Source organism: Penicillium rubens (assembly GCF_028828025.1).
Source record: "Penicillium rubens strain IBT 27055 chromosome Unknown utg000003l_segment0_segment0, whole genome shotgun sequence".
NCBI classification, from domain to species: domain Eukaryota; kingdom Fungi; phylum Ascomycota; class Eurotiomycetes; order Eurotiales; family Aspergillaceae; genus Penicillium; species Penicillium rubens.
The window spans coordinates 5578986-5604985 of record NW_026890601.1 but is presented as its reverse complement, the minus strand read 5'-3'; the positions used below and the strand labels follow the sequence as shown (position 1 = coordinate 5604985).

The window sequence follows — 26000 nt, the reverse complement described above, 5'->3', positions numbered from 1 at the left end:
ATGCTTGAAAGATATTGATTATACAGATGAAAGTCTGTACAGCATGTATTGTGAGATCAAAAATAATATATGAATAATACTATGGATGTGGAAATTCCAATATACTGTGAAAAGTAATGATTGCTTTGTCTAATCATCTTCATACATGGAAAGAAGCATCTATTTATGCTTCTTTTTCGTATACTCCCACCATGACAGATCAGAAAGAGTCGGTGAGAGTGAACGACATGGACTCGGTGACAACAACGCAGGAATATCCAAAGACATGACTGAAAGCAGTCTCAATTGAAATCGATGCAGTGAGATAATGACCTGTATGCTGGAGACAGCAATGTCATGATCAAACTGCATACAGCTAATGGATCTAGGCTTCTTTTGGAAGGAGCCTGGATGCCAATCCTGCATAGCAGAGATCTGCAGGATAACCCCACGAATTAGGGTTAGCGTTGTAAAGATGAAAATGACCAGTATTAATGGAAATTAACTGGGATTTTCAACAAAAGAGAGGTATAATATAGTTCCTAATCTCTCTAGTCCCCACCAGCTGGAACCCGAATTGTAGATCGATTTTTGAAGTCATAGGAATTTGTATTGGAATATAATGCGAAAATATCCACACCTTTCAACAGATGGTTCCATAACTCAGTTGGTTAGAGTGTGGTGCTAATAACGCCAAAGTCGAGGGTTCGACCCCCTCTGGAACCACGATTTCTTTTTGTTTTTTTCTTCTTTTTCATGTTACCTACCAATGCACTTACACCGCAGACTGATTTTGACTCTCCCTTTGACCAAGAACAGAGGCGAATTAGTGGTCGTTGAACAAAAGAACGATACGTGGTTCACGTGGTTCCAGTCGACTCATCCATCCCAACGAAATCCCAGCTAACATCGCCCGCAACCTATATATACCCTTAGGTCTACAGGAAGGTCAGTCGCTACCTATGACTTTAAACGCCTATGGACTCTGCAAAAGCCGTGCTCAGAAGTCCCATTGGCCGCGGGTTGTAGGTTATCTGAGATGAAACTAGGATTTGGATCATAGTGGCTCGAATTTTGGACACCTACAGCAAGGGTTCCATGACTCAGTTGGTTAGAGTGTAATACCAATAACGTTAAAGCTGGGGCCCCCTGGAACCACGTGTCGTTTTTTTGTTCAACGACCACTAACTCACCTCTGTTCTTGATACGAAGGGAAGATGATGGCACACCAGGTCCTAATAATAGAATACTACTTCTACTAGACTAACCTAGCCGTATATCTTCCTTCCGTCCTATAACTTTACGAACTAGGCCTAATAGAAGTTGAAGTAGCTCGAAAATTAATACAGGGCATCAGTATTCCGGATATGGTAGATAGAGCCCAAAGCCTATCATATCGTGGTATACTATGCCTTCCTACCCACTCGAAATAGTAATAGAAAGAAGTTATAGGTTCTTATGTAGAAAGGATCAAGTATACCTGGTCCTCTAGGGCGTTAAGTGGTAAGCTAGGCTATTTGCTCATTTAGAGGAATCATAGTAGATAGAGTCCTAAACAAAATGATATACAGTTAACCCACTATATTAGAGAAAGTTCGATTCTATATCACTTCTGCCCCAGGGGTACTCTAAGATAATAAAACTAAGCTGGTAGTGACTAGCCTTAAGAAAAATGGAACCACCAAGTATGATACTATATTCCGTAGACAGACAACTTCGAGTTTCCTAGCTATTTGCGGCCTTGGGGGCCATTGCCGCCAGATGATATACCGTAATGGTAGTGATTTGGGACCATTGTGAGGTGTCCTACGGAGGGACGATGCTCCAGATTGAAGAAGAAGAGAGAAGAAGCTATGGATAGCTGCGGAAGAGAGAGATGGGCGAAAGCCCCAAGAGGGAAGCATGTGACACTGCCCTAAGGGCCCACTCAGCGGACCTCTCTGACAAATATAAAACGAGTGGATTCAGGAAGCTCAGCTCGAAGGTATCATGATTCTTTTGCCAGTCCAAGGCCAGGCATCTATTTTCGATTGAACCCTTGGGTGCTATCCCTGCGTACACCATTAGAAGAGAGAAAGCCAAGCTACAGGAACTCGGGAAAAAAACAGATGAAAATGCTGGACAGAAATGATAGATGAACTTGGTGCTGCAGGGCTTCTCTTCCTTTCTTCCCGTCTCTCGCTTTCCTCGAAACACAATACCGAGGATACCTCGGAGCTTCTTCTTTTTTCTTCAGCACTCAGTCTTCTCAAAACTGATACGCACGGATTTATTTCTACTCCTCATCGGGCCAATTCACCACACCCGTGAACTTGCAACAGCATCAGTGCAAATACGCAAATAATGTATACTCCTAGTGATGAAGCCGTGCAGACTTATATGGAATACTTCCAGAGGAACACAAGAGCCTGTCGCTTTTTACCGTTTCTGAAAGACTTGATCTACTTCCTTGTTAATGATTTCGATACCAAGAATGATGCATATACTCTACCCACTGCTATGACCGAAGTGACGATTTCCGAAGAGAAAGTCCGTGCCCAGGCTGTGGATCGACTGCTTGTGATGAGTTCAAGGACGACTTCGACGACCCCTTAGTGAAGAAGAAGGGCTTGAAGGATACGCATACGTGAAGCGTGGTGTTCGGAAATCCATCTGCGGAGCACAGAAAACATGCATATAGAAAATATATCCCACTCATCTGTGATCCCGTCCTCCCAAACACTGGTGTCTCGCTCTTTCCCATACTCAGCACTTGCCTAACCACTATCATCCCAAGTTCCCCGGGCCCTTCCTTGTACTCGAGCTCTAATCCATCTTCGACTCACGTTTCGTGCCTCACTCATTTGCTATATCTAATCTCGACTGCCAAGGTATTCCTACTGTTTTGTTGGAAAATACGGAGATGTTTCCGCGACGTCGACCGGGATCGCGATCCTCTGCTTGCGAACTAGGACCCATCAGCACTGAGCCGGCGGCTCCGCAAACTACCACGGAAGCTCATCAAAGTGAACATGCCCTGGGCTTCACCGACATATACGGTTCATTGACACCCCGTCAAGTGAGCATCATCAGTGTGTATCCTCTGCCTTGTACGGGGGACCTACTAACACAGGCCTGCAGCCATTGGATCGGCAATCGGAACGGGGTTGATGGTTGGTACTGGAAGGGCATTGTCCATGTAAGGTCCCTCATACCAAGCGGGTTTCTTCCACGCGGATCGATGCTGACTCCGACACAGGAGCGGCGTAAGTTATGCTACTTTCTCCAAGAACCTCACCGGAGAAGATATTGATCGGTTTCGGTTATAGCCGGCAGCTATAATAATCTCCTATACCATCGTCGGATTTGCGGTTTACCTCGTCCTCTCTGCCTTGGGTGAAGTGGGTTCATGGCTACCAAAACCGCATACCGTTGCAGACCAAGCCGTTCGATTTTGTCATCCTGCACTTGGATTCAGCTTGGGCTGGATGTAAGTCTCCACCACGGAATCTGCATCTAATTGCTTTGTTTCCTGACCGTGTCCACAGATTCTGGCTGAAGTACGCTGTTGTCACACCGAACCAGCTCACAGCTGCAGCGCTGGTAGTCTCCTATTGGGTGGGTGCGGAGCGAGTCAATCCTGGTATCTGGATCACGGTTTTCCTTTCGATCATTGTGGCTCTCAACTTCGTCAACCACCGCCTCCCGAGCAAAATCGAGTTCTACGTCTCTTCATTCAAGCTTGTCGTCATGCTTGGACTCATGATACTGTCCACCGTAATTGCTCTGGGAGGCGGTCCGGATCAAGAGGCAAAAGGGTTTCGATACTGGTCGCACCCCGGTGCTTTCGGCGCTCAACACCATCGCGACCACGGGTTACTGGAGAAGTTCTACATAACCTGCTCCACGATGTCATCTGCCACGTTTGCATACATCGGAAGCGAGCGGTCTGGCTTGGCCCACTTCCCCAACGTTCGAAAAGCTACCTCACGGGCTATCCAGAATACATTCTACCGAATCATGGTTTTCCATCTGCTTGCAATCACCCTTCTCGGGATGATTGTCCCCCATGACTCAGTATCTGTGGCATTTTCCAGCGATGCGTCCCACGAGGCTGCCGCATCGGCATTTGTTGCAGCTCTGTATCTGGCAGGCATCTCCGTGCTACCGGATTTGCTGAATGCATGCATACTGTTGTTCGTGCTGTCGATCGCAGACTACGATCTATATCTAGCAACCAAAGCAATGTGCGACCTCGCAGTCAAGCACCGTGCTCCTGCCTTCCTGTCACGCACTACCCGGAGAGGCGTCCCGATCTATGCTTTAGCTGTGTGCTCATCCACTGCAACATTGGCATATCTTAACGTCCGCCAAGATTCGACTGTTGTGTTCGGATACTTCGTAGATATGGTCACGATGCTCGGTCTACTCACATGGATCTCCATTCTCGTCACCCATATTTCTTTTGTGCGGGCGCGAAAGGCTCAAAGCATTCCCGACAAAGCTCTTGCCTTTAGAGCTCGCTTCGGTCTGCCTGGCACGTGCTTAGCTCTCCTTCTCTGCTTGTTCATCTCTGTCGCCATTGTTTTTGACTCTTTCAGCTTTGATGATTCTGGCGTTCGAACATTGGACGTGAAATCCTTCATTGCGTCATACATCAGCATTCCTGTCTACATCAGCTTGATGGTTGGCTACAAGCTCGCTGTCCACAGTAAACGTGTTGACCCCAAGGAGGCTGATCTATGGACAGATAAGATTGAGCTAGACAGGGAGGAGAGGGACAGAGCTGAAGGAAACTGATCGTGTGGAAGCCATTATTCTATAGGTCGCTCTGTTCCATCATTGGGGATCAAGATGCCTATCAACAGTAATTATTCTCCTAAGTCTATTCTGTACCTACATTTGGGTACTCGCGGGCATTTTGGGTACTCGCGGGCAGGTTCAACTTCCATTGCACTCCTTAGGTAATAATTAGACTTATTTTCGGGTACGTTACTATTCTCTGCAGAGAACAAACCTATCGTAGTCCCTGAAAATGTTCACCATCCTCATTTACAACATGTACAGTTGTCACGGTGACAGGTGGAGTGAGGGACGCTAATAGCAGCTACCCGAAGTTGGCGCGGGTAAACAGTTTCTCTTGCACAGCAACCACCCGTGGACCTACTCCGTATTCCGGAGTACGGAGTAGGTTGAATTTCTGCAAGGTTGACGAGTCAAGTTAAGACATTTTCGCTGATTTAAGAACCGCATCCCTCTCAGCTCCTCAATTCTTCATTCTTAGAAGACTGCGCATAAGGAAGCCCAATGCATCTGCTGTTCATTTAGGCCCCCCACCATGCACGTCGCATGAGACCAACAAAGAACCCTCAGAAGCAGTCGAATCCTGTCATTTTATTTTTCATCAAACACTCTAACACAACGAAACCAATTCCTTTTCCTGGAAGGTTGAATGGGAGCTCCTGTGCTCTACATTTCTTGTGAACATGGATCATTTCACTACCCCACAACACCAAAAAGAGGATTTCCGCACTTTTATCACTAGAGTGAACGTCAAATTTGGCCTCGAGATCCCCCTCCCTGGAATTGAGTCCCCTTCGGTGAGAGAGAGAAATACCAGCCTCCCAAGTCAGATCTACAAGCATATCCGCCCGCTGTTCTTCAATAACAAGGTTGACAAGAGAAGCTTAATTGACAATCTCGAGGAATGGGTCCGTGGGAACCTGCCGTTAGCCGTCCAGAACAATGTCTATCAAACCAACGCAGGTCGCCGGGCAAGCCAGCGACACCAGAGCGAGGAACCGGCCCCCCCGCTCTCACTCTCCGGCCCTGAGAAGGACATGTGCATGAGGCAGCTACTAGCGCTCATGGAAGACGAGGAGTATCTTCTGGCGAATGGCCGTGTTGTAAACACAAAAAAAAGGTTAGCCGCTAATTCTTTTGGAGATGCCAAGGGCTTATCACCAAAGAAACAAAGGTTTGATGACGAAGATGAAGACGAAAACTTCCACACCGCACCAAATTCCCCCGTGAAGGGATCTGTGCTAGCTCAGTCCCCTTTAGGCGAAAATGGAGATGGAGCTTTACAATTTCCCGAGATGGCGCAGGCTGCGTTTCGAGGACCTCGAAGGAATTCTGGGGCTGCGAACTTGCCGGTCAACAATCATCGAGCAATTCAGTCTCCTGCGCGGGCGTCGATGGGAATTGCGTCGCCCGCAAAATGCCAAGTTCACCCGTCGCCCGGAAGGAACAATGTGTCCGTTCAGTCGCCTGTAAATAACAAAGAGAACTTCCATTCCCCGGCGAAGTATTCGGCGACCTTTCCTCCGCCAACAAAGGGACAACCAGCACAGGGCCAAGGGTATCACCAGTCGCTCCCCAGGAAAGTGGTCCCTAAACCGCCATCCAAGCCTCAAGACAACATTCCCCCTCCGACGAGGAAGTCGACGAGCACTTCGTCGCCAGCGAAGACTCCAAGGGGTGCCCAATCACTCGCGAAGGACCCAGGATCTGTCCGATCGCCATCCAAAACGCTCAAATCAGTTGATTCGCCCTCCCAGTCACCGTTAAAACAGATGGATCTTAGATCGTTTGGGTTTGTCAACAGCCCCGGTAAAGAACCTTCTGCTGCCCCGGAAGATATTGAGTTCAAGAAGCCTACTTTATTTGAAAAGCTTAGCGCAGCATCCGATGAATCGAAGCGCAACAATACGACGCAGTCAGTCAATACCAGTTTCTCAACGACGGTCACTTCGTCAATCTTTATGTCTCGGGATTCTAGCATGGGGCAATCATTTGATTCGGTCATGACAGACATGACCGAGCCAATGGATACCCAGTCAACCTATGCAGACTCGGTCGTCGGGTACATGGCTAGCGACAAGATGCAGCGGAGCGTGGACGCTGCTGCCATCTCTATGACGGTAAATGCCGACCCGTTTGAGACGGAGTATTCCCTCAAACATGAGTTTGTTGATGAACTCCTGTCCTACGGTCCGTTTTCGGTGGGAGAGTCCTTCCTGGCGAAAATTCCATTGCGGTTTCGATATGAGCTGGAACGTATTGGACGTGCATGGGGAATCCCGTTCAAACAAATACTTGTTGGCGACAGTGTTAACTTCAGCACTCAAGATGATTTCTGGTCATGGGTCAGCAAGCTTAGTCAACGTTATGGTTGCCCGTTGCCAGAGAGATCGTCGCGTCGGGCCTGGGATGCTGCTGTTGGTGATTTCAAATCAGATAAGCACTCAGAGGTGGTAGTACTGTCAGGAGACTTGGACTGGTGTGACGAGTCCGAGCCGGGTATTTTCAAATTGAGACTCAACCCGCTCAAGCCAGAGCGGACCAGTCGATTTCACCGAAGATTTGGATCAGATAGATTCCTGACTCTTACTATCCCAGCCGCGGATCGGCCCCCCAGCCATCAGAAACAACTTTCTTACCCATCTGTCCTTCGCGAGAGTATTGCTTCCTGGCTCACACGGAATGATCACCATTGCCTCGGGCGGACGTGGCGGGCTTTCTATGTCGAAGAAGTAAAGACCAAGCGAAAAGCCAAGGGTGAGCCTCGGTTTCGGGTCGAGCTCTTCGCCATTGATGGCGACGACTTTTATCACGGGCACCAGTTACCACCAGTGGTGGCCCCTCCCCGAGAGCAGAGTGACAGCTATACTCCGATGAGTGTAGATGCTTTGCTGGAATGGCATATGCCAAAGACTGCGAACGCGAATCAAACCAATTGCAAGCTCTTCCAGCGTATCTCTCTGGGCTTGTCGAAGACATTCGCAACGGTTAAATTGAAGCCAACGCAAGTACTTCGCTTGAGGGACGATCCAACCCGACCTGTCATGAATGACGGATGTGCTTTGATGTCGAGGACTCTTGCAAACCAAATTTGTGATCAACTGGGCATAACAACCGCCACGCCTAGTTGCTTCCAGGGCAGAATAGCAGGTGCTAAGGGTCTTTGGATGGTTGATTGCCACCAATCTAGTATCACTACCATGAATGACGATGACGTCTAGATTCAGATCTCGGACTCGCAGTTGAAAATACACCCTCATCCACAGGAATGGGTCGGCCCAGTTGACGAGGAGAAATTGACGTTCGAAGTAGTCAATTGGGCTAAGCAATTGCATCCTGTTGACCTTAATATCCAGCTTCTTGCAATTCTGGAATATGGAGGGAACGTGAAGGAGTACATTGCCAAGCTCACGCGTGATGGTGTGCAGAGTCTTTATGACGACTTCCTTGAGGTCCTTCGATCAAATAGCCCCGTGGTCTGTCGAGCCCTGCTTCAGAAGCTCAGACCCTCCGGTGAGGACGGAACTGGCAAAGCCCGACGATTAGAGCAGTGGGTGACTAATGATGCTGAATCCATCATTCATTTCTCAGAGGCTGGCTTTGCCCCGCGCGATTTCTTTCCCCTCCGGATGAAGATCCGGCAATATTTGACCTGGCTTCTTGAGCGGAATGTCGAAGAACTCAAAATCCAGGTCCCTCTCTCAACCTATGCGTACTGCATTGCCGACCCATATGGAGTTCTCGGACCGGACGAAGTTCATTTCGGCTTCTCGAATAACTGGCGGGATCCACAGGGCCAGTTCGAAGACAACCTCCTCGACGGGGTAGATGTTCTCGTCGGCCGACTCCCAGCCCATCTACCGTCTGATATTCAACGGCGCAGAGCAGTATGGAAGAGTGAACTACGCCATTTCAAAAATGTGATCGTCTTTCCCACCACAGGGGAGTTTCCTCTAGCTGGTATGTTATCCGGAGGAGATTACGACGGTGACACGCCGTGGATCTGCTGGGATCCAATGATTGTTGAGAGATTCCAAAATTCCCCAATGCCCACAGATGAATATTCTGCGGAGCATTACGGGCTGACGAAACACTCCGTCCCAATGGCCTCTCTGGAGTCGACGGAAGACTTTTTGGAAAGCGTATTCGATTTTAACCTCAACGTTTCAAACCTCGGTCGATGTACCGTCGAGCATGAGAAACTGGCGTACGATGAGTCAGTTGACTCCCCGAAAGCGAAAGAGTTGGCCTGTCTCTTGGGTCATCTTGTGGATGGCCGGAAAGGTGGAGTGCATCTTTCAGAGCAAGCTTGGAAAGAATACCGCAAAACCATTAGCCCTAAGCAACGTGCGCTTCCCGCGTATCGAAATCCAGAGCGCAAGTCGAAATCGTCGAACATCGTGGATTACCTTAAGTTTAATGTCGCACAATCGGAGCTTTGCAGAATTCTGTCGGGTCTCAACGAGGCCTTCCCCGAGAACGACATCCAAAATCGGCTCGATGATGACCTCCTTCGCCCCTGGAAGGAAGCCGATGAAGCATCGAAGAGCAAGTATGCGCATAGTCAAGAATTAAAAGATGCCCTCGGTGAAGTTCGAAGGTCGATAGACGAACTATACAAGCAGTGGAACCAAGGACACTCTGCTTCCACCGGTGACGAATTCTCTGCCATATCACGTCAAGCCGCCGAGAATGCGGGTGCACTCGCTCCTCCCCAAGCGGGCAGACATCCGCTCATCCACACCTGGCAAAACAGCCGCAATGAGTGGCGACGGTTAGTAGCTTCGTACGCCTACCGTCGATGCCCAAACTCCCGGTTTATCCTTCACGCCTTTGGCGAGACATTGTGCGAGATCAAGGCGTCCGTCTCGCCATCCCGCCTTATCACTAATGAGGTCGTTGCCTGCTACAGAGTGAATCAGAAAATGGTGTCACATCTCGCAGCCAATGAATTGCCCGGGGATGAGAGCGACGCTGCGGATGAGTATGAAGACGGAGAAGCCATTGAAGCCATGCTATCCTTTTAGAAGGGATGGTGGATTGGACCAATTGTCCATTGAATGAGGTACGAATGACGACAACGACCCTGCATTTGATTTGCCCGTTATGATTCTGAGCGATACTTTCTTGCCTGTGACTGTTGGACATAGCATGAGATACTCTGTAGATACCTTGTCATGTTGCATGCATATGTTAGAGTTGATATTGTTGTAGATCGCTCCAATCACATGTCACTAAAGATAGAGTACTTTCAACAAATCATACAACAGCACCGTCAGACTTTTGCCTAAATACGCTTAAATACTGCAGAGAGAGTTCATCCTAGTCCCCAAATGTCAACTGCTAAAATGCCCCCCCACATCATATGCCGAGCTCAAGAGCCGAAATAGGTGGTATATGGCCCAACAAATATGGAATTTCGGCCTATAAATTGAAAGGATTATATTTGGGCTGCGTGCATATTAAAATACATTGATTCCCTTAAGAGAAAGCGGGCTCTTAAGTATATCTCGTACTGGTAAAAGGCCAAAGATCAATACATCACTTTTTCAGGTACATATGTAGACATGTGATAGTACGGAGCAAGGTCTTCCGGAACACATTGTAGGCGTACAATGTACCGAATAGAGAAAGAGACAGGTGCAACCGACGCAGCGAACCAAACCAATGCATAATCGGAATTGCAACGTCTGGTTCGTGGAGAAAATATGTCAGGGATAAAGAGTAATCACAATCGTTCTCGTACTCGATCGAGCACCTCTTAGCGCATGTTGGGGTACATGCATATTGAATTTAATGGAAACATAGGGAAATGATGGACCTAGGAGGGGTCATAATGCCTCTTTCCGAGCATGCAGGCTTCTCCGTAGGATTGTAACGCATACTATTTCGTCTAATACTATGCGTTGCAATGGGCGTACATCATACTTGGGCGGAATAGGAATTGACTATTGAAATGCCCTGTCGACAGTCACATTCGCTACATTGTAGGGCACAATTGCCGGTGATTCCAGACTCGTATCAAATCAGAGACAAATAATCATTTTCGGGTAAGATTGAAGTTCCAAGAGGAGTTTGTTGGGGCGAGGGACAACTGGATGTTTGACATGTGATGAGAAGAGGTACTTGGGCAACCATAGTGGAATGTATGGCCGAGCAGGTACCGTGAGAATGTGATTACCTCACTTCCCTTCTTCCTTCCTGATTGGGACTAGTGGCTAAGTGACACTTTTTTCACGTGAAAGACGATTCGATGCGAAACTCCGACGTCTTTTGGGTTCATTGCTCTCTCTCTCTCTATATGGACGATCACTGACCCGCCATGGAACCCCCAAAAACCGCTAGGCCAAAACTACCTGCAAAGATTGACGCCACAGGTCTGACGACCAATTCGCTCCCCACGCTTACAAGTAACCTCGCCCCATCACTTACCGCTCCGCCTTATCATAATGCTCCATCCGTGATGGATGTCGATAAAGCAGAAGATCGATCTCGTCGAGCTGCCAGTGTATTATCCATGGATGATCTCGAAGCCGCACAAGCTCTGGAGGGGCTTCGCTCCGGTACGTGGCTCTGATATCCCGAACCAGCCCACTAAGAGTGTCGCGACTGCGGTTTTTTGCTGGATCCGGATTGCTGTGCGACGGACATTCAACTAATCTCAACAACAGATTTTGGACAATCTCCTCGAACCGCGAGACAATCCCTTCCCATAACTTCACCGGATCCACCGCCGCCAGAGCCATTATTGTCTCTGTTAACTTCTTCCCATCCACTTATCTCCTCTGCCATCAACGGCTCAGTTTCTGCCTACACCACGTCGAAATCATACTCGCCGCGATTCAAATCTGGTGCTGAGTTCATCGAGCGGAATATTGGATCACCTGTCGCGAACACCGTCGGTACGGTAGGCCGCAAGACTGGCGTCGAGAGCGGTCTCCGTTGGGCGCTGCAGCGACGAGATTCTACAAGCGAAGACTCAAAACACTCCACCAAGCGACGAAAGATGGATGGAGATGTGTCGCCGAGAACCATGAATGCCGAGGGACCGGACGGTTCGGCTGAGCCACCGCGCACACGGAGCTCGTCCGATCTCTCCATGGCCGAGCCGCTGCCCCCGTACGATGAAATGAGATCTCCTCACTATGAAGAGAAACCAAAGAGACGTACTTCGGCGACGTGGCAAAGTCGACTAGTTATTTCGACTTCTGGGCTTGGAGTTGCCATGAGCGAGGAATCGCTGCGTAGTCTGCAATATTGTTTGACTTGGCTTCGATGGGCAAACGGTCGATTAGGCAAGTCCATTGTAGCACTACATGGTGCTGTCAACGAGTGGGAAAACCGCAAATCACGATCACAGTCGGATGTCGAGGCAGGAGGCAGTGGCGAAGATAATGCCTCGTTGCTTATCCAGCGCATTCAAGCCGTCAAGGCTGATGTGCTATCGACCTTGAAGCAAGTAGTTGATGTGGTTTCCAAATATGCAGGAGGCGCCCTGCCGGAGAATGCCCGCCATCTAGTGCGTCGACACCTGACGTCGCTGCCGCACCGCTTCCAGGTTGCATCCACCTCACAGCCGCCGCCAGACTCTCCAGCTGCCTCCTCCGATGCCACAATCAGTGCTCATCGCATCTTGGTGCTGGCCCAAGAGGGTCTAGACATGATGGCGCAAGTCAGCGGAGTTGTCAATGACACATTGGTCAGTGCTGAGCACTGGTGCGAGCGGCTTGGCCGGAAACGACCCGAGAACGGAGCTTCTTCCGACATGCCAGAGAAGCAAGGCGAGTCTGCTTCGGATGTCCAACCGTATGGTATGGATATCAAAAAGTCACTCCCAGAGAATGCGATTCAGGACGACGTCCCGATGTCCGGGATGGAGAAGGTATGACATCGTCCAAGGTCTTTCTCTCGTCTTTCTTTACATATTTTCAATTTTCTGTCACTTCTTGCCCCTTATTTCGGCAGTCTCTTATGTCCTCTGAGGTCTTCCTTTCTTTTTCTCATGATTGATATCCTTTCTGTTATCTTGAAAACCCCCGGGAATTATGGTGTTTCTTTAAGCGTGCGATTATTGTTTCATTCGGGATGGGGCTCGGTCATCCTACTATTATAGTCATGGATGCTATGGTTTTCGGTATAGATATATGCGAGAGGCTGCGCGCTCAAGCTGAATGAATGCAGGCTATTCATCAATTTACAATTGGAATTTCCAGAAGATCGTGTAAGCGATCTAAATCCTGCTAACATGTTTTCCGATTGTCGGCAACATGTTCAAGAAGGCCGTCATTCATGGGCCACGGCTATGTTTGCCTTTCCGTTCTAAAAGCCTGCTGATATGCCATCGTATATATCATGCCATTTTCAGCTTATCCACGATGGGCTCTTTGAGCGAGAGACTGAGCCACCCCAACACTAATGGGTCCAAGGCCACAAATACCCTGTGAAGGAAACACCAGGATGGCTAATAGTCAGGCAATGTTTCACTGTTGATATAAAACGTGTCATAGGTGCTGCTGAAGCCATTAAACTGAGTAGCAGTGGTACTTGTATATGCTGGAAGACGATCAGTTCTATTGAACCTCCAAGTATAAAATGGCAATACTCACCTCCCATGTTTTTATATTTGAGCCAGTCTCCAACCTTGACTTCGGAGTCAAATGTCACCTCGCGCACAACACAATCGGTGCTGTCACATGTAGGTCCCCAGATCGAGTAACGATGATCTGTTACTTGCAAAGCATCCTCTGATTTTGGTTTGTGCAATAAAACCCTGGCCTTCTTATTCTTGACCAAATAAGGAACCATGATCTCTTTCTCCATAATCACATTCATGAAATTCCCGTATATGCCATCGTTTTGATAAAGCATGTCTGGAACACCAGATAGGGCAGCACTCCCAAGCTGACGGCGACGCGAAATCACTCGACATACAAGAGTATACACGCTACGAGCAAAAAACCGACCTGGCTCTGCGATCGTTGTGATACCAGCTGGGAACTCCGATCGAATCGCGTCCCGAATAACGGGGGCCATGGACTCAAAGCAATCGTCTTGAAAGCCACCTCCGATATCGAGAATCTTGGGATGGAAACCTAGACGTTCAGCTTGTGAAAATGCCAGACGTGCATCTTTGATGCCCTTGCAAAATGATGCTGGGTTGGTAGCACCCGTCCCTATAGTTCCAAATGGTCAATAAATCTGACCAGGTATAACATCGAAGTACTGCAAATGCTTACCGACATGAAAGCTGACACCAATCATATTCAATCCAAGCTCCCAAGCTCTTGAAAGTAGCTCCTCGGTCGTGTCCAACTGCGCACCAAACTTTTCGCCCAGACAAATGAACGCACCCTCGTCATTGGCATAGATCCGAAGTAACAGCTGAGCTTCTGGCATGTGTATCTTGATGGCATCCAATTCGTCGATATTGTCAAAAGTAGTTCGCAGGACGCCTACCTCGCGTGCAAAGGCTACGGCGGCGGGTGCTTTGCATGGGTTGGCGAACAGAATCCGGGCTGGGTCAACGCCGAGGCTGAGGACTGCGCGCATCTCTTCAATGGAGGCGCAGTCAAACCCTGTCCCTAGCTCTGCAAGAACTTTGAGGAAGGTTGGGTCACGATTGCATTTGACGGCTGCAAAATAAAAAGGGTTATTCTTTCTATTCCGAAAGCAGGAGACGTAATAGAAGGGAAGCGTTATACCATAATGCGGTCGTATTCCGGGCACACTCTGGGTCCAGCGACGATGCTGTCGAATTATCTGGCCCAAATCGGCGATGAAGAAGGATTCATCGCCGCCAACCAGAGAGCGTTTGACTATACGGGCAATGTGACTCTCAATTGCGAGATCAACTAGCTCATCTGGTGGGAGGTTTCGATATCCGCCATGTATGACTTTGCCGGTTACGGCTTCACTCGGAGGAGGGAGGAGAGCCATGATTGTGGAGAGTAGTCGATCGAGGAGAGCTGGGGCAAATGGAGAGTTCTGTAACTGAAACAGCATTACAGAAGATAGGCCTATAATACAAAGCCCTGGAGTGTATAAATGGTTTAGAGTGATGTACAGTGTTCTTCGGTGAACACCAGATGGATTGAAGAGGCTCGGATGGACTAACAGGTGAAGAAACACCATTAAAGGACAAGTTTTGCACGCAATTGAAAGTCTGCATTACGTTGGATCTGACGGAAAGGAATAAGCAATAAGTCGCACGGGATAAAGCCCTCACTTCCCCAGGTTAACCTGTGAGAAAGCCAATTTGAACAAGTTGACATGTGTTTTCCAGCTTTACATTTTATATGCAGGATGAAGATCACTAGATCGAGGCAATTCTGCATGATTGTTGGGTATGAAGTACTCCATATATCGAATATGATCAGCTCAAGAGCACATAGCTACCTTGGAGCTGAATGCAAGTACAATACACGGAGTAGAGTAACATCAGAGTACAAGCTGATATGTACAGTGCGACAAGATATGGTAATAGCTTAGAATACAATTTCTAGTGATATTCCCAATGTTGGAACAACAATCAAATAATAATGGGCTGATGTATAGATCAATACTTTTGTCATAGAAACCCAATTCCGGTTTCGACATGTAGGAACGAACCACTTCACTTCCAGATGTGATGCATCTAATGAGGCGCAGCTGAACTAATGTCCACCTGAAGCCTTTTATTTTGGAGATGAGTGGTTTTCAATGCCCCAGATCATCCCGCTAGGGTCCTCGATCTTTCACTGTATTTATCGGCTTTGTCGGGCAATTATACTGTTACACTTAGGACCAAGACATGTCGAACTCCGGAGGCCTTAAGCTCTCTAGGATGTACTCATGTATTTTCTTCTTTTATGCAGACTGAGGTCCACCTAGTTGTGACCTCTGACGTCTAGAGGAGTCAGCTCTCCATCCGGCGTAGGGTGTACATAACATTGGAATCCTCACTGGTAGCTTCCTCAGACCCCGAAGTCTTTGGTTTCACGGACTAGTTAGAGTCAGAATGACCGGGAGATGGAATATCCGGTTCAAATACATGTCCCATAGCTTATATGCTGTGCGATGTCTGAGTAAGAATTGGTTCCCAGATCCTAAGCGTATGTATGCAGGTTGACACAGCTTTGAAAACCGATCTTATTTTGAAATTGACTGGAAAACCCAATGTGCTCCTCCACAATGCCACGTCCTTGACTCATTGGTTCTTCACTTGATTGCAGGAACCTGCTGAGTGACGCAGTGAAGCACCCCACCAGTAAGTGGAATGGCGTTGGCATACACCTGCCGAATCACCCGCTCAGGGAGCAACGCCTGAAACATTTCCAGAGCCTTTTGATCCCTTTCTCGGTCACCGAATTTGGGGATAATCAGTCCTCCATTGACAAAATAGAAATTCACATAACTCGCCGATAGTTCATCGTGATCTGATTTCACCAAGCCGCGTGGATCGGGTTCTTCGATGGGGTGGATCTGCAAGCGCCGACCCTTAGCGTCTGTCTCACGATCCAGAATCTCCCGGATCTCTGTAGACAGTTCCTGCCACAGGTCAATCGCAATGGCATGGGGTTTCGAGTAAGCGATGACACCAGGGCGTACGAATCTCGCCTCAGCGTCCATATGCACGTCGGTAATGTCGACATTACGCCGTCCAGGGAACCAGATCACTTTCTCAATCCCGAGCAACCGCTTCAATTCAATCTCGATCCCACCCTTGGACATTCCCGGGTTGCGCACATCACATACAATGCTACTCTCCGTGATAAGCAGGGTTCCTTCGCCGTCGGTAACGAGACCGCCGCCCTCGGCGCGAACCGGAGTCTCGACATGCGTAACAGGGCTGGGCTCGTGGTCGTGCTCGATTACCCACCTTGCAAAATCCGCGTTTTCCTGTAGTGCTTTCTCGTTCATCAAGGGCCATTGCTGACCCCAGCAGATTCCGTCGTCTTCGGGTCTCTTCCCACCCCATTCATTGAACCGGAAGTTGATTGCGAAGCGTCGATTCGGAAATGCGCCTGTCATGTCGCGCACGTAGACGGGGCCTGTGTCCCGTACCCAGCAGTGGTTGATTGGACATGGGATGATCGATATCTTTGATGCATCTTTCACAAATGTCTTGACTAGAGTCTCGGCCAATTGGATCTCTTCGGGCCTCACGTACAGCCGAACTGGTTCGAACTCAGTGATCGCTGCCGCTAGTTGAGCTAATTCATTGCACATGGCATCATATTGAACGGGGGGTAGAGAACATCGAGATGGTAATCCCATGATTGTCGCTTCATGGGGCTCTGACTCTGCCGGGAAGATGTAACTGCCTTGTACTTTGATTCCATCACTGATATGGGAGGGTTGGAACCATGTACGTGTAGTAGTATAGAGGTTCGATAGCAATTTGCTGAATCGTTCAAAAAGCTTCATGTCGATAGTCCGTAGATTCTCGCTCTTTCTCATGTCAAGGAGTTTCTCTCCTTCTTAAAGATGCAATTCAATTGCTCAGTCCTCATCATTCTCGTACATCACCTGGTGTAACTATGACTACTTCAACGTTACTCACAATTGTCAACTTGCGTTCTTGGTACAAAATGGTATTTCCCCATTCAATCACCGAGGGACATGGATTCGGCTTCATGTATATCTGACAACTTAACGTTTATTACATTTCGTGATGCGAAAGAAAAGTAAACTGATCTCAAAACAAATGCAACAAATGCCATATTTGTGCTACCATATACAGCCTAACGCATACTACTCCGTCAGCAGGGGTTCACGTTCCATCTCTTCATCGGCAGACTCAGTCCAAGAGACTTCCTCCATAGGACCACTGAGCCATAACATAGGCATAGCAGTTACTGCAGAAAGAACTCCTAGAGCAAGAGTCATAACTTTCCAACCGTATCGAACCTCCACAAATCCACCTAGCATGGGTCCTAATGCCAACCCGCCAAAATGTGCCATGTTCTCTAAACTGAAAGCTTGAGCCACGGCACCTCTACCACCAAAGACTCCAGGGTCTTCAGCTTCCATGTCATCCAGCACACGCTGTATCTCCACTATCAAGGCCGGCTGGCTTAAGTCGATGCACATTCCAACAAGAACCAGCATCACACAAAGAAGACCTATGTGGGATGGTGAGTCCTCCTCGACAAAACGAAGGCAGATCAGGCTCGGGGCTAGAATGACAAAGCTTGCGAAAGTAATCAGTCTCGCTCCAAGACGGTCAGACAAGAATCCTAAAAACGCAGGTCAGGATCATGCAACAAAGTATGGTAATAATGTCAGCGTACCAAAAAAGGGTTGAAAAATGGCCGCTGCAGCACCTGGCAAGAATATCAAACCTGCGCCTAGGACATTCCAGTGGAATGTGTTTTCCACAAAGACTGGGAGGGTCTATGTAGGAGTGTCAATGCGACTCCAATATAAAAAGACTGAATTCCATACCGCGTCGAATGCCGAGACCACGAGAGCCCCAACAGTAACTGCCGAGAGACTAATAAGAATCCGCGGCTGCTTTAAAAGCTTTCCCAGAGCAAAAGTAGTCTTAGAAATTTCCGTGGCAGTATGACTGCTAGTGGGTATAGTCCCCAGAGTTCCGTATGGCGGCTGCTGGGGGATATAGCCATTCTCCTGACTTGGGCGCTCGCCATCAGTGAGACACAGCCAACGTTCAGCAATCCTCTTCTCGACAACAGCGAGTCTAAGAAAGAAGTCAAGAGTAACAATGCCAAAAGCCATACCAAAAATGGCATAGAATCCTCCAATTTGGTAAAGCAGTCCGCCCAGTAGTGGGCCAGACATAAATCCCAGTGTCATGGCGGTGCCCAGATATCCAATCATTTGCCCAAGGCTTGCTCTATCTACTGCATCTGTCACAATGGAAAGACCGGCTACCGAAACCATGGCCGTTGCTGCGCCCTGGAAGACTCTGGCAATGATGTACCATGTCACTGAGTGTGATGTTGTTAAGACGAGCATAGATGCAAACAATAGCACGAGTCCAGATAGATATGGACCCTGGCGTGTTCCAGAGACGTCCAGCATGTATCCGAATATCGGACAGCATGTAAGTGCCGAGACGGCTTCGGAGATGAGGAGCACGATGTTCCAATACTCTCCTATCAAAAGAGATGGTTATTAGTAGATGAGTATCTATCTTCGTAAATCTTTCGTACTATCTTCGAATGCTACTCCAGCTCGTGAGACTAATGCCTGAGGCATGACGGGCACAATCTGCAGCAGTCAGGTAACCTTGAAAGGATCAAAAGTCTTAGTCAGAACATGTGTACCATAGCATAGAGAAAGAGATCCTGTATGGAATTTTATTAGCTGTCATTTACTTTTCCTAGACCTCAGGAGGCCGGGGTGAATACCGTGAACATTGACAGAGAGATCGTTGTCACTATAAAGGATTGTGAAGACCTCAGCGGCAACAGCCATGGCCGCTGGTCGCGAAGCTTCAAGAATGGCTTCGACCAAGTCATGGTCACTGAGCCGATTCAACCACTGTAGCGATATATTTGACGGTGTGAAGATAGAAGTTGAAGCGAATGATCCAACTCGAAACGTTGGATGGGCTGGTTCTGCGTAATGTTTTCTTCTGTATCCAGTCCAAGATTTAGTCTGCATTAACCACAATTCGGTGAAGGTCCTCGTTGAGGGATACGCTGCAGATGTGTAAGGGAGATCCTCGGACCGCTGCTGATCTCTGACTGGTTTAGATGCGTGGGTGATGTTGCTGCATAGCATATGGATTTGAGAATATGGATGCCTATATTTATCAATCTCAAATATTGAAGCAAATCGCTGCAGTGGATGGCCGTGTCTCTAAGACAAATAGAAATAGTACAGTAGTTGGTTGAAATATCCGATTATCAACTTGGATGCAACATTTCAAAGGCCAGGTCGGACAGATTCGGAAATCTCTACGAATTCTGTGAAACGTAGAAAGGCCTGATGTTGGGTGTTGCTGCCTGAATTATGAAATATCATCTTCTGAATCAGCTCATCGACCACAAACTCCAGACATTCTGCAAACACCCCATCCCCAAAACGGTGAATCGGGCTGCCACGCCTCAAGCTGTATCAACTTCCCCCGGATAATCCACATACGGGCTTGGTTCCCAGTCCTCTTCTTCGCCTTTCTCAATCATCTCCTCTACCTCCTCCACGCAGCTACAAACAAAGTCCCGCACCGAATCCCAGTGACAGATTCCACTCCCTGACCAAGATGCCCAATGCCAGTACTGATATTCGCCATCCTTGGCTTCTTTTCCGGCCCGAATCCTACCCTCCTTCCAATACCTAGGGAGAACAATGAAATGTTCGAATGAATCGCATTCATTTCCCGGCTCGAGTTGGATCATCTCATAATCGAAGTCTCCCAACTCATCGTAGTAATGCTCATAGCCAACGTCTGAATAGCCGCCTCCCTCTGTGGTGATAGATTGAACGCCCGCTATGCCACCTGCGAAGAAGTGCCAGCCGCCCTTGAATCTAAGTGATCTAGTCAGTCATGGACGTTCCTTCATATGCATCCTTCCCATGGGGCATGAGATGGGACTGCAATACTTACCCGTTCGCCAATCGAACCATCTCCTTGAAATCAGCGGGCAATTCACCGACTTTCTCCTCCGCCGCCGTGATTTCCTCCTCCGTGGCAGGCTCATACAAGATATCCTTGGCACTCTTCATGCCCATGGCCTGACACTCTTTGTGGTGGGCTTTCCATGCCCCCTCAGCAAGTCGATCCAACAGCTCCCTCCAACCAACCTTAGATGGATGCAACGCCCACTGTCTCCCATGCTCAGCCCGTAGCTCCAGCGCAGCAGTTATATCCCTCGCCATAACCACCGCATCCTCCTTGGGAATGAAGAAAGGATTGCTTTCCTTCCCACCACGGGCTAATAGAGGCAAGACACCGTAGATACCAGGCACCATCAAAAAGTCATTCAAGTCACCCCCGTTAGTAAATGAATCCTGTCTGAGCCCTTGGCCAAGGATATCCGCCGCTGTTTGTAATTTACCCAAGCGAATCGCGAGCTCGACAGCCAGCCGCCGGTACAGTAAATATGACTGTCTTTTTGGCTTGTCGGGCCCCCAACCGCACTCTTCCCTCGGTGTATCCGGTTTTGCATAGAGTTTCAGCGCCACCTCAAGTGCTTCCCGTGCTAAGTCGTCAGATGGATACGTACATGGCGCGGTGGTTTTTGCTAGCAGTCGTGCACACATCGCCAGCATGGCTGGGTCATCTGTCTCACGCCAAATAGAAGAGGGGCTCTCTGGCTCGGCGAGCCCAACGTGTTCCAGCATCCAGCCCGTACGGGTACATTCCTGGTATTTGCCCCATTGCTGCTTGGGTAGCCAGGCTTCAGGGTCTTTTCGATGGAAGGGAGGTGTCCTCTGGGGTCGGGGGAAGGTTGATTGGTTCACACTCCAGAACACCTCTAGAGTGGGAGGCGTGCATATCTCCAAGGCAAGATATTCGCCCTTGTCGGTGAATTGAAAATCTTTTACCAATGTGAACACCGCCGAGGCAATCAAATACGCCTCGGTGAAGTGGCTGGACAGGATCAAAAGTTCGGTTAGACGAAGGATTTCACGAACAGCGTGTGAGCAGTCTTCTTTGTCAATGTAGGACTTGACCAATCTTGGGAGTGTTTGGTGAGTCTCGCCTTCCCAGTCATCCGTCCATTCGATAGGCATGTCGGAGGTCCCAGCAATTCCAAGGTACGTTGAAATTTTTATTTTTATTTTCGAGAGGTCGGATAGCAGGCTAATTCTACAGTCTGGAGATGGTTCGAAGGTTGCTTTTATATCGAGTGATGATTGAATCAAAAACCAGGCACCCGCCAAGAGTTCATATTACCTTAAAGCCTTCCTAAATCCACCCTTATACTAGTACTAGTTATAGTACTTTTCCTTATAAAGTATATAAATTACATATCCAACGAGCCTTCTAGGTAACGGGATCTTTCAATAGGATTCTGACTCCTGCAGACCACACGAGACTCCTTGAGGAGAAAACAACTAATGAGACTACATAAGGCTCTTGCTTTCGCAAATATAACTCCCCAATATGCAATTATCATGCGATAGACGGCATGTCCGTTTCTCCAGATTTGGTATGGGGTCTATACAAGTCGTTAATCGTTCCAAGATCGTTCAATCAATATTGCACTCTTCCGGTATTGAAGAACTACATTATAATACAATACCTGGCATTCTATCTATTAAAGTCCTCTATGAAGCCAAGGCACACCCTAGAAAGCCTTATATTATATTAGAGAACTAGCGGCTTTCTTCGTACACAGGGTGTAGTGGCTCCTTTAGGTGTTTGTTCCCTTCCGCAACCTTGGAAAATACTCCCGAGGTCCTTTTGCGCTCAGTAAAATTTATGGCCGAGATCGCTAAGATGGATATGCGCTGGTATCTACAATAACATGCCACGGTAGAAACAAGCTTAATGAGGAGAATTCCAAAGTTTATGTATTAGGCGAGATATTATAACTCTCTGAAAAGGATCACACTGCGAACGAAATAACAAGTGCAGGAACAAAGTACACCACAGAGCTCCTGTAATTTTTCCATCGTGCAAAGCTGACTGGCTCCGGGACGACGCGCTTAGAGAATAGAGCCAAGGGCAACGCAAGGAAGACCGGCACCGACGAGGTCGTTGTTGGCCTCGGAGGGTGAGTTGGCGCAGCAGGCGATGTTCTGCTTGCACTTCTGGTTGAGGATGTCCTGGGCAGCGATACCAATGATAGGGACTGGAGCAAAGTTAGTGAGGGATACGGCCAAAATATTGGTTGGGAGAACTTACTCTGGGCGTCGAGCTTGGAGCACTGGTCGAAGATACCAAGGCCCTTGGCACCAGAGCCGGCACCGATGAGGTTGGAGAGAGCGCCAGAAAGCATGCCGGAGTTGATATCGGTGGTGTCACCAGCGTAGGTGGCAGAGTTGCAGCAAGAGAGCTGAGCCTGGTCACCACACTTGGACTGGGCCTGCTCGACGGTCAGGCTGTCGGGGACGGAGAAGCGAGGAGCCGCCTGCTGAGCGGGGACGGCAGCGGCAAGGCCAGCAAAGGCGAGGACAGCGGCGGAGAGAGTGAACTGCATCTTGAAGATAGGGTATTGAAAGATTAAAATCTTGTACGTATAAGTATAATGGGTTTGGAAGGATTAGGAGGATAGAAGGCAGAGAGAGGTAGAGAAGTAGAGAGATGGATGATATATAAAAAGAGAATAGAGATGATGAGCCTTTTATCTTCAAGTCACAGTGTTTGGGCACGAGGTGATCCATGTTCATGGTAAAGGCCAAATACAACCCTCCCATTTTTGCTGCTGGAATGTAGCTATGCAAGGGTTTGGTCCCGAACTTGCCACGATGATCTCTACCTCCCTAGCAATATCATTGGCCCTCCCTTGATTCCGGAATTTTGCAATCAATGAGATGTTCCCCCTTCCTGGTGATGCATGGTCCCTGCATTCCGCCCTGTCAACGCAACGGTATCTGTCAAGACTACAACATACCCTGTTCCCTGATCTAGTTCTAGGATATCCAAATTTGGACTTACATATTTTCTAGCCGTGCGAGCCTCACATGGTTCCCCAGTTGAACGAGGCTCAACCATACACATACGTTGTAAACCAGATGTCCGAATGCAGGGTCCTTCTAGAAGTCAGGGCGAGGGCAGCCCCTACCATCATTCCCGACGAATTCCCTGCAGTTTCAAAACTGTCCCTGCGCAAAAATGTGATCATTTGATGACTGTATCACCGAATAGCATACCTTGAGGGCGTTTTGAGGCGTTTAGGGCGTCCGGGTGGCAAAAAATTGTCCGATGCCCATCTCTCATTACAACCATGATTAGGGCAGCGTGTCTTTGTGGCGCCCTCTACATCATTGCCTCTTTGCCCTCGTACGCACATTATAGTTAAGAGACCCTGTTACATTAAGGTCTCTTATCCACACTTGGATCCACTGTTCGCCTATGTCTCAATCCCAGGGCATTCGAGATCGACGGACCCACGTCGATCCTGCTGAGTTCAGATTTTCCACCCTGTAATGTTACGATGGGCAACCGGTGATCTACACTCTCCTTTCTCGATGCAAATCTAGATCGAACGTTTTCAGATCCGATAATCCCAGGGCGATGAGATTCCAGATGAGATTAATGAACTTCTATCTGGTATCTGGAAGGATCCGAACTATATGCTGTAAAGAGCTGGTAGTGGAGAGTAGCTCAAATTGTACCTTATCATAGCTGAACCACGGCTACTCCATGTCCAAGAACTCTTGTCTGGTGTCTGCGTCGATGCTTGTACCTATATTATGTGAAAATTTGGGACTGCTGCCCGGGTCGAATGCGACAGTTACATGAAAAGCAGACCAGGTTAATAATAGAATTTGTAACTAGTTCTTTTCTACAGGTTTAGTTCTAACTAGAGCTTGGTTGTTAGTTGACCTGAATCTTGTACACGGAAGCATATATCGCTTGGTGTTCTAGGGTCTCTGCAGTTATGAATTCGGGCAGTACAGTTTGACGACACTTGGTGATGATCAAAACAATAGTTGTGTAGTTGGAATGATTATTTTATTTATGGTGAGCTATAGTTAATGTCAGGGTAGATATATATATAATCTCGAACAAGATGCCAAAACCACGGATATTATTCCACCCACACTCCACTCTTTAGATAGCATATACTCTACTCCAAGAATTAAAATGCAGTGCTTCTTTCTGTTCATATATTTCCAACAATCCAGATCATTGACAATTGAGGTTCAATGGAGCAGGAGTTCGTCCGCATCGGGGAGTTGTTCTCCCGCCACTAAACCACTTCCGGACTAGCGTACGCAAGTTGTCCCGGGCTTAGTTTGCACGGCCGCATTCTTCCTACCTACAACATTGTAGGTGCGTAGTACTATAACCTCACTTTTATCTAGGTCCAATCGGAGACGGACAGATATTCAAGCGTCAATATGATTCCAATTGGAAACTGGTATATACCGATCACTAGTATAAAGGCTCCTTGAATCCCTAGGGTTATCTATCTCGAGGCAATACAATCGAACTTCAGGGCTCAATTCTACAAGCTAAAATCTAAAAATCCACAACTTCCAAGTTTAACACGGAGATCTGCACACCCAATCCCTGAAATGACAACCATTGCCTTTTTCGGAGCAACCGGCGGCTGTGCCAACGCCTGCTTGACCTACACGCTTCTCAACGACTACAACGCGAGAGCCCTGGCCCGCACCCCATCAAAACTCACGATGCTGCTTCTTTCACAGCCTGGCATAACACAAGAGATCCTCTCTAGTCAGCTGGAGATAATTGAAGGCGACGCAACAGATGTAGAAAGCATCACGAAAACCCTCATCACCAATTCCGGTCCCAGCAGCACACCCAATGGGGCTTGCACTCTTGTGACAAGTATAATTTCCGGTCTAGGCGGCACACCAACAATGTCCTTTACTAAGGAATCGAAATGCGCAACAATTCAGATGCGCATGCCTGCTCTACCGCACATTGAGCTCTCGAACCCGCATATCACAGAACAGGCGACGCGCGCGCTGCTGGCGGCGCTGGCCAAGATTGCTTCGGAGCGGTTTGCCTCGTTCGAGGCGTATCGTGATGTTGCGCCAAGGGTCACTGTAATCTCGACGACGGGGAATTCGCCTGGTAATGAAGATGTGCCGGTCTTGTTCAGGCCTATGTACTCTATACTCTTGCCGATCCCGCATGCGGATAAGCTGCAGATGGAGAAATTGCTTGATAAGGAGGTTGGGCTGGGACATGCTGGGGTGCTTGCTGCTGGGGTTGTTGTTGTGAGGCCTAGCCTTTTGACGGGGGATCATCGGGTTCCTGTTTGTGAGGGGGACGAAGGGGGTCAAGGGGTGGGACTGGGGAAAGTGAGGAGTGGAACAGAGAGGAATCCTGCTATTGGATATACGATTTCACGGGCTTTAGTTGGTGAATGGATTTTTGAGGAGATTATTAAGGGTGAGGGGAGATGGGTTGGGGAGAAGGTTACTATCACTACCTGAGATTCTGGCCTTCTCTTAATTTTATGAAATTTATACATATTCTGTGTGAGGGTCACATCATTCATATATCCATTGAACACATGGCTGAAAAGCTTCATTTATTTTACATCAAGTAATCAGAATATCTGGTATATTCAAAGATCAACCATATATCACCTGGGCACAGCCACTGCATTATATCAGCCAAAAGCAACGGGGCCATGGAA

General features: G+C 48.2%; 9 protein-coding genes across 9 annotated transcripts; 4 read left to right on the top strand and 5 right to left on the bottom strand.

Moving 5' to 3' along the window:
• Positions 1 to 2322: 2322 nt before the first annotated feature.
• On the top strand, positions 2323 to 4758 carry N7525_008356 (putative amino acid permease; the record flags this gene model as incomplete). Its single annotated transcript, XM_061214370.1, has 6 exons — positions 2323 to 2545; positions 2850 to 3050; positions 3100 to 3157; positions 3218 to 3224; positions 3288 to 3448; positions 3507 to 4758. 6 exons carry the CDS (start codon positions 2323 to 2325, stop codon positions 4756 to 4758), a joined length of 1902 nt encoding a protein of 633 aa, XP_061068801.1.
• A 686-nt stretch (positions 4759 to 5444) lies between these two features.
• Positions 5445 to 9788, top strand: N7525_008355 (RNA dependent RNA polymerase; the record flags this gene model as incomplete). The annotated part of the gene is made up of 2 exons (XM_002568789.2): positions 5445 to 7931; positions 7983 to 9788. The coding sequence occupies 2 exons, from the start codon at positions 5445 to 5447 to the stop codon at positions 9786 to 9788; spliced, it is 4293 nt and encodes a 1430-aa protein (XP_002568835.1).
• A 1295-nt stretch (positions 9789 to 11083) lies between these two features.
• N7525_008354 (putative clock controled protein (Ccg-8)) lies at positions 11084 to 12649 on the top strand (the record flags this gene model as incomplete). The annotated part of the gene is made up of 2 exons (XM_002568788.1): positions 11084 to 11324; positions 11433 to 12649. The coding sequence occupies 2 exons, from the start codon at positions 11084 to 11086 to the stop codon at positions 12647 to 12649; spliced, it is 1458 nt and encodes a 485-aa protein (XP_002568834.1).
• A 573-nt stretch (positions 12650 to 13222) lies between these two features.
• N7525_008353 (type III PLP-dependent enzyme) lies at positions 13223 to 14697 on the bottom strand (the record flags this gene model as incomplete). Its single annotated transcript, XM_061214369.1, has 3 exons — positions 13223 to 13314; positions 13368 to 13934; positions 13998 to 14697. The coding sequence occupies 3 exons, from the start codon at positions 14695 to 14697 to the stop codon at positions 13223 to 13225; spliced, it is 1359 nt and encodes a 452-aa protein (XP_061068800.1).
• A 1260-nt stretch (positions 14698 to 15957) lies between these two features.
• On the bottom strand, positions 15958 to 17166 carry N7525_008352 (agmatine deiminase family protein; the record flags this gene model as incomplete). The annotated part of the gene is made up of 1 exon (XM_002568786.1): positions 15958 to 17166. One exon carries the CDS (start codon positions 17164 to 17166, stop codon positions 15958 to 15960), a length of 1209 nt encoding a protein of 402 aa, XP_002568832.1.
• Positions 17167 to 17493: 327 nt separating this feature from the next.
• N7525_008351 (MFS transporter) lies at positions 17494 to 19182 on the bottom strand (the record flags this gene model as incomplete). Its single annotated transcript, XM_061214368.1, has 6 exons — positions 17494 to 17978; positions 18033 to 18135; positions 18187 to 18860; positions 18918 to 18975; positions 19032 to 19052; positions 19123 to 19182. The coding sequence occupies 6 exons, from the start codon at positions 19180 to 19182 to the stop codon at positions 17494 to 17496; spliced, it is 1401 nt and encodes a 466-aa protein (XP_061068799.1).
• Positions 19183 to 19817: 635 nt separating this feature from the next.
• N7525_008350 (uncharacterized protein) lies at positions 19818 to 21447 on the bottom strand (the record flags this gene model as incomplete). Its single annotated transcript, XM_002568784.2, has 2 exons — positions 19818 to 20238; positions 20318 to 21447. 2 exons carry the CDS (start codon positions 21445 to 21447, stop codon positions 19818 to 19820), a joined length of 1551 nt encoding a protein of 516 aa, XP_002568830.1.
• A 918-nt stretch (positions 21448 to 22365) lies between these two features.
• On the bottom strand, positions 22366 to 22859 carry N7525_008349 (hydrophobin family protein; the record flags this gene model as incomplete). Its single annotated transcript, XM_002568783.1, has 2 exons — positions 22366 to 22511; positions 22565 to 22859. The coding sequence occupies 2 exons, from the start codon at positions 22857 to 22859 to the stop codon at positions 22366 to 22368; spliced, it is 441 nt and encodes a 146-aa protein (XP_002568829.1).
• A 2044-nt stretch (positions 22860 to 24903) lies between these two features.
• Positions 24904 to 25794, top strand: N7525_008348 (uncharacterized protein; the record flags this gene model as incomplete). Its single annotated transcript, XM_002568781.2, has 1 exon — positions 24904 to 25794. The coding sequence occupies one exon, from the start codon at positions 24904 to 24906 to the stop codon at positions 25792 to 25794; it is 891 nt and encodes a 296-aa protein (XP_002568827.2).
• Between the last annotated feature and the right edge of the window lie 206 nt (positions 25795 to 26000).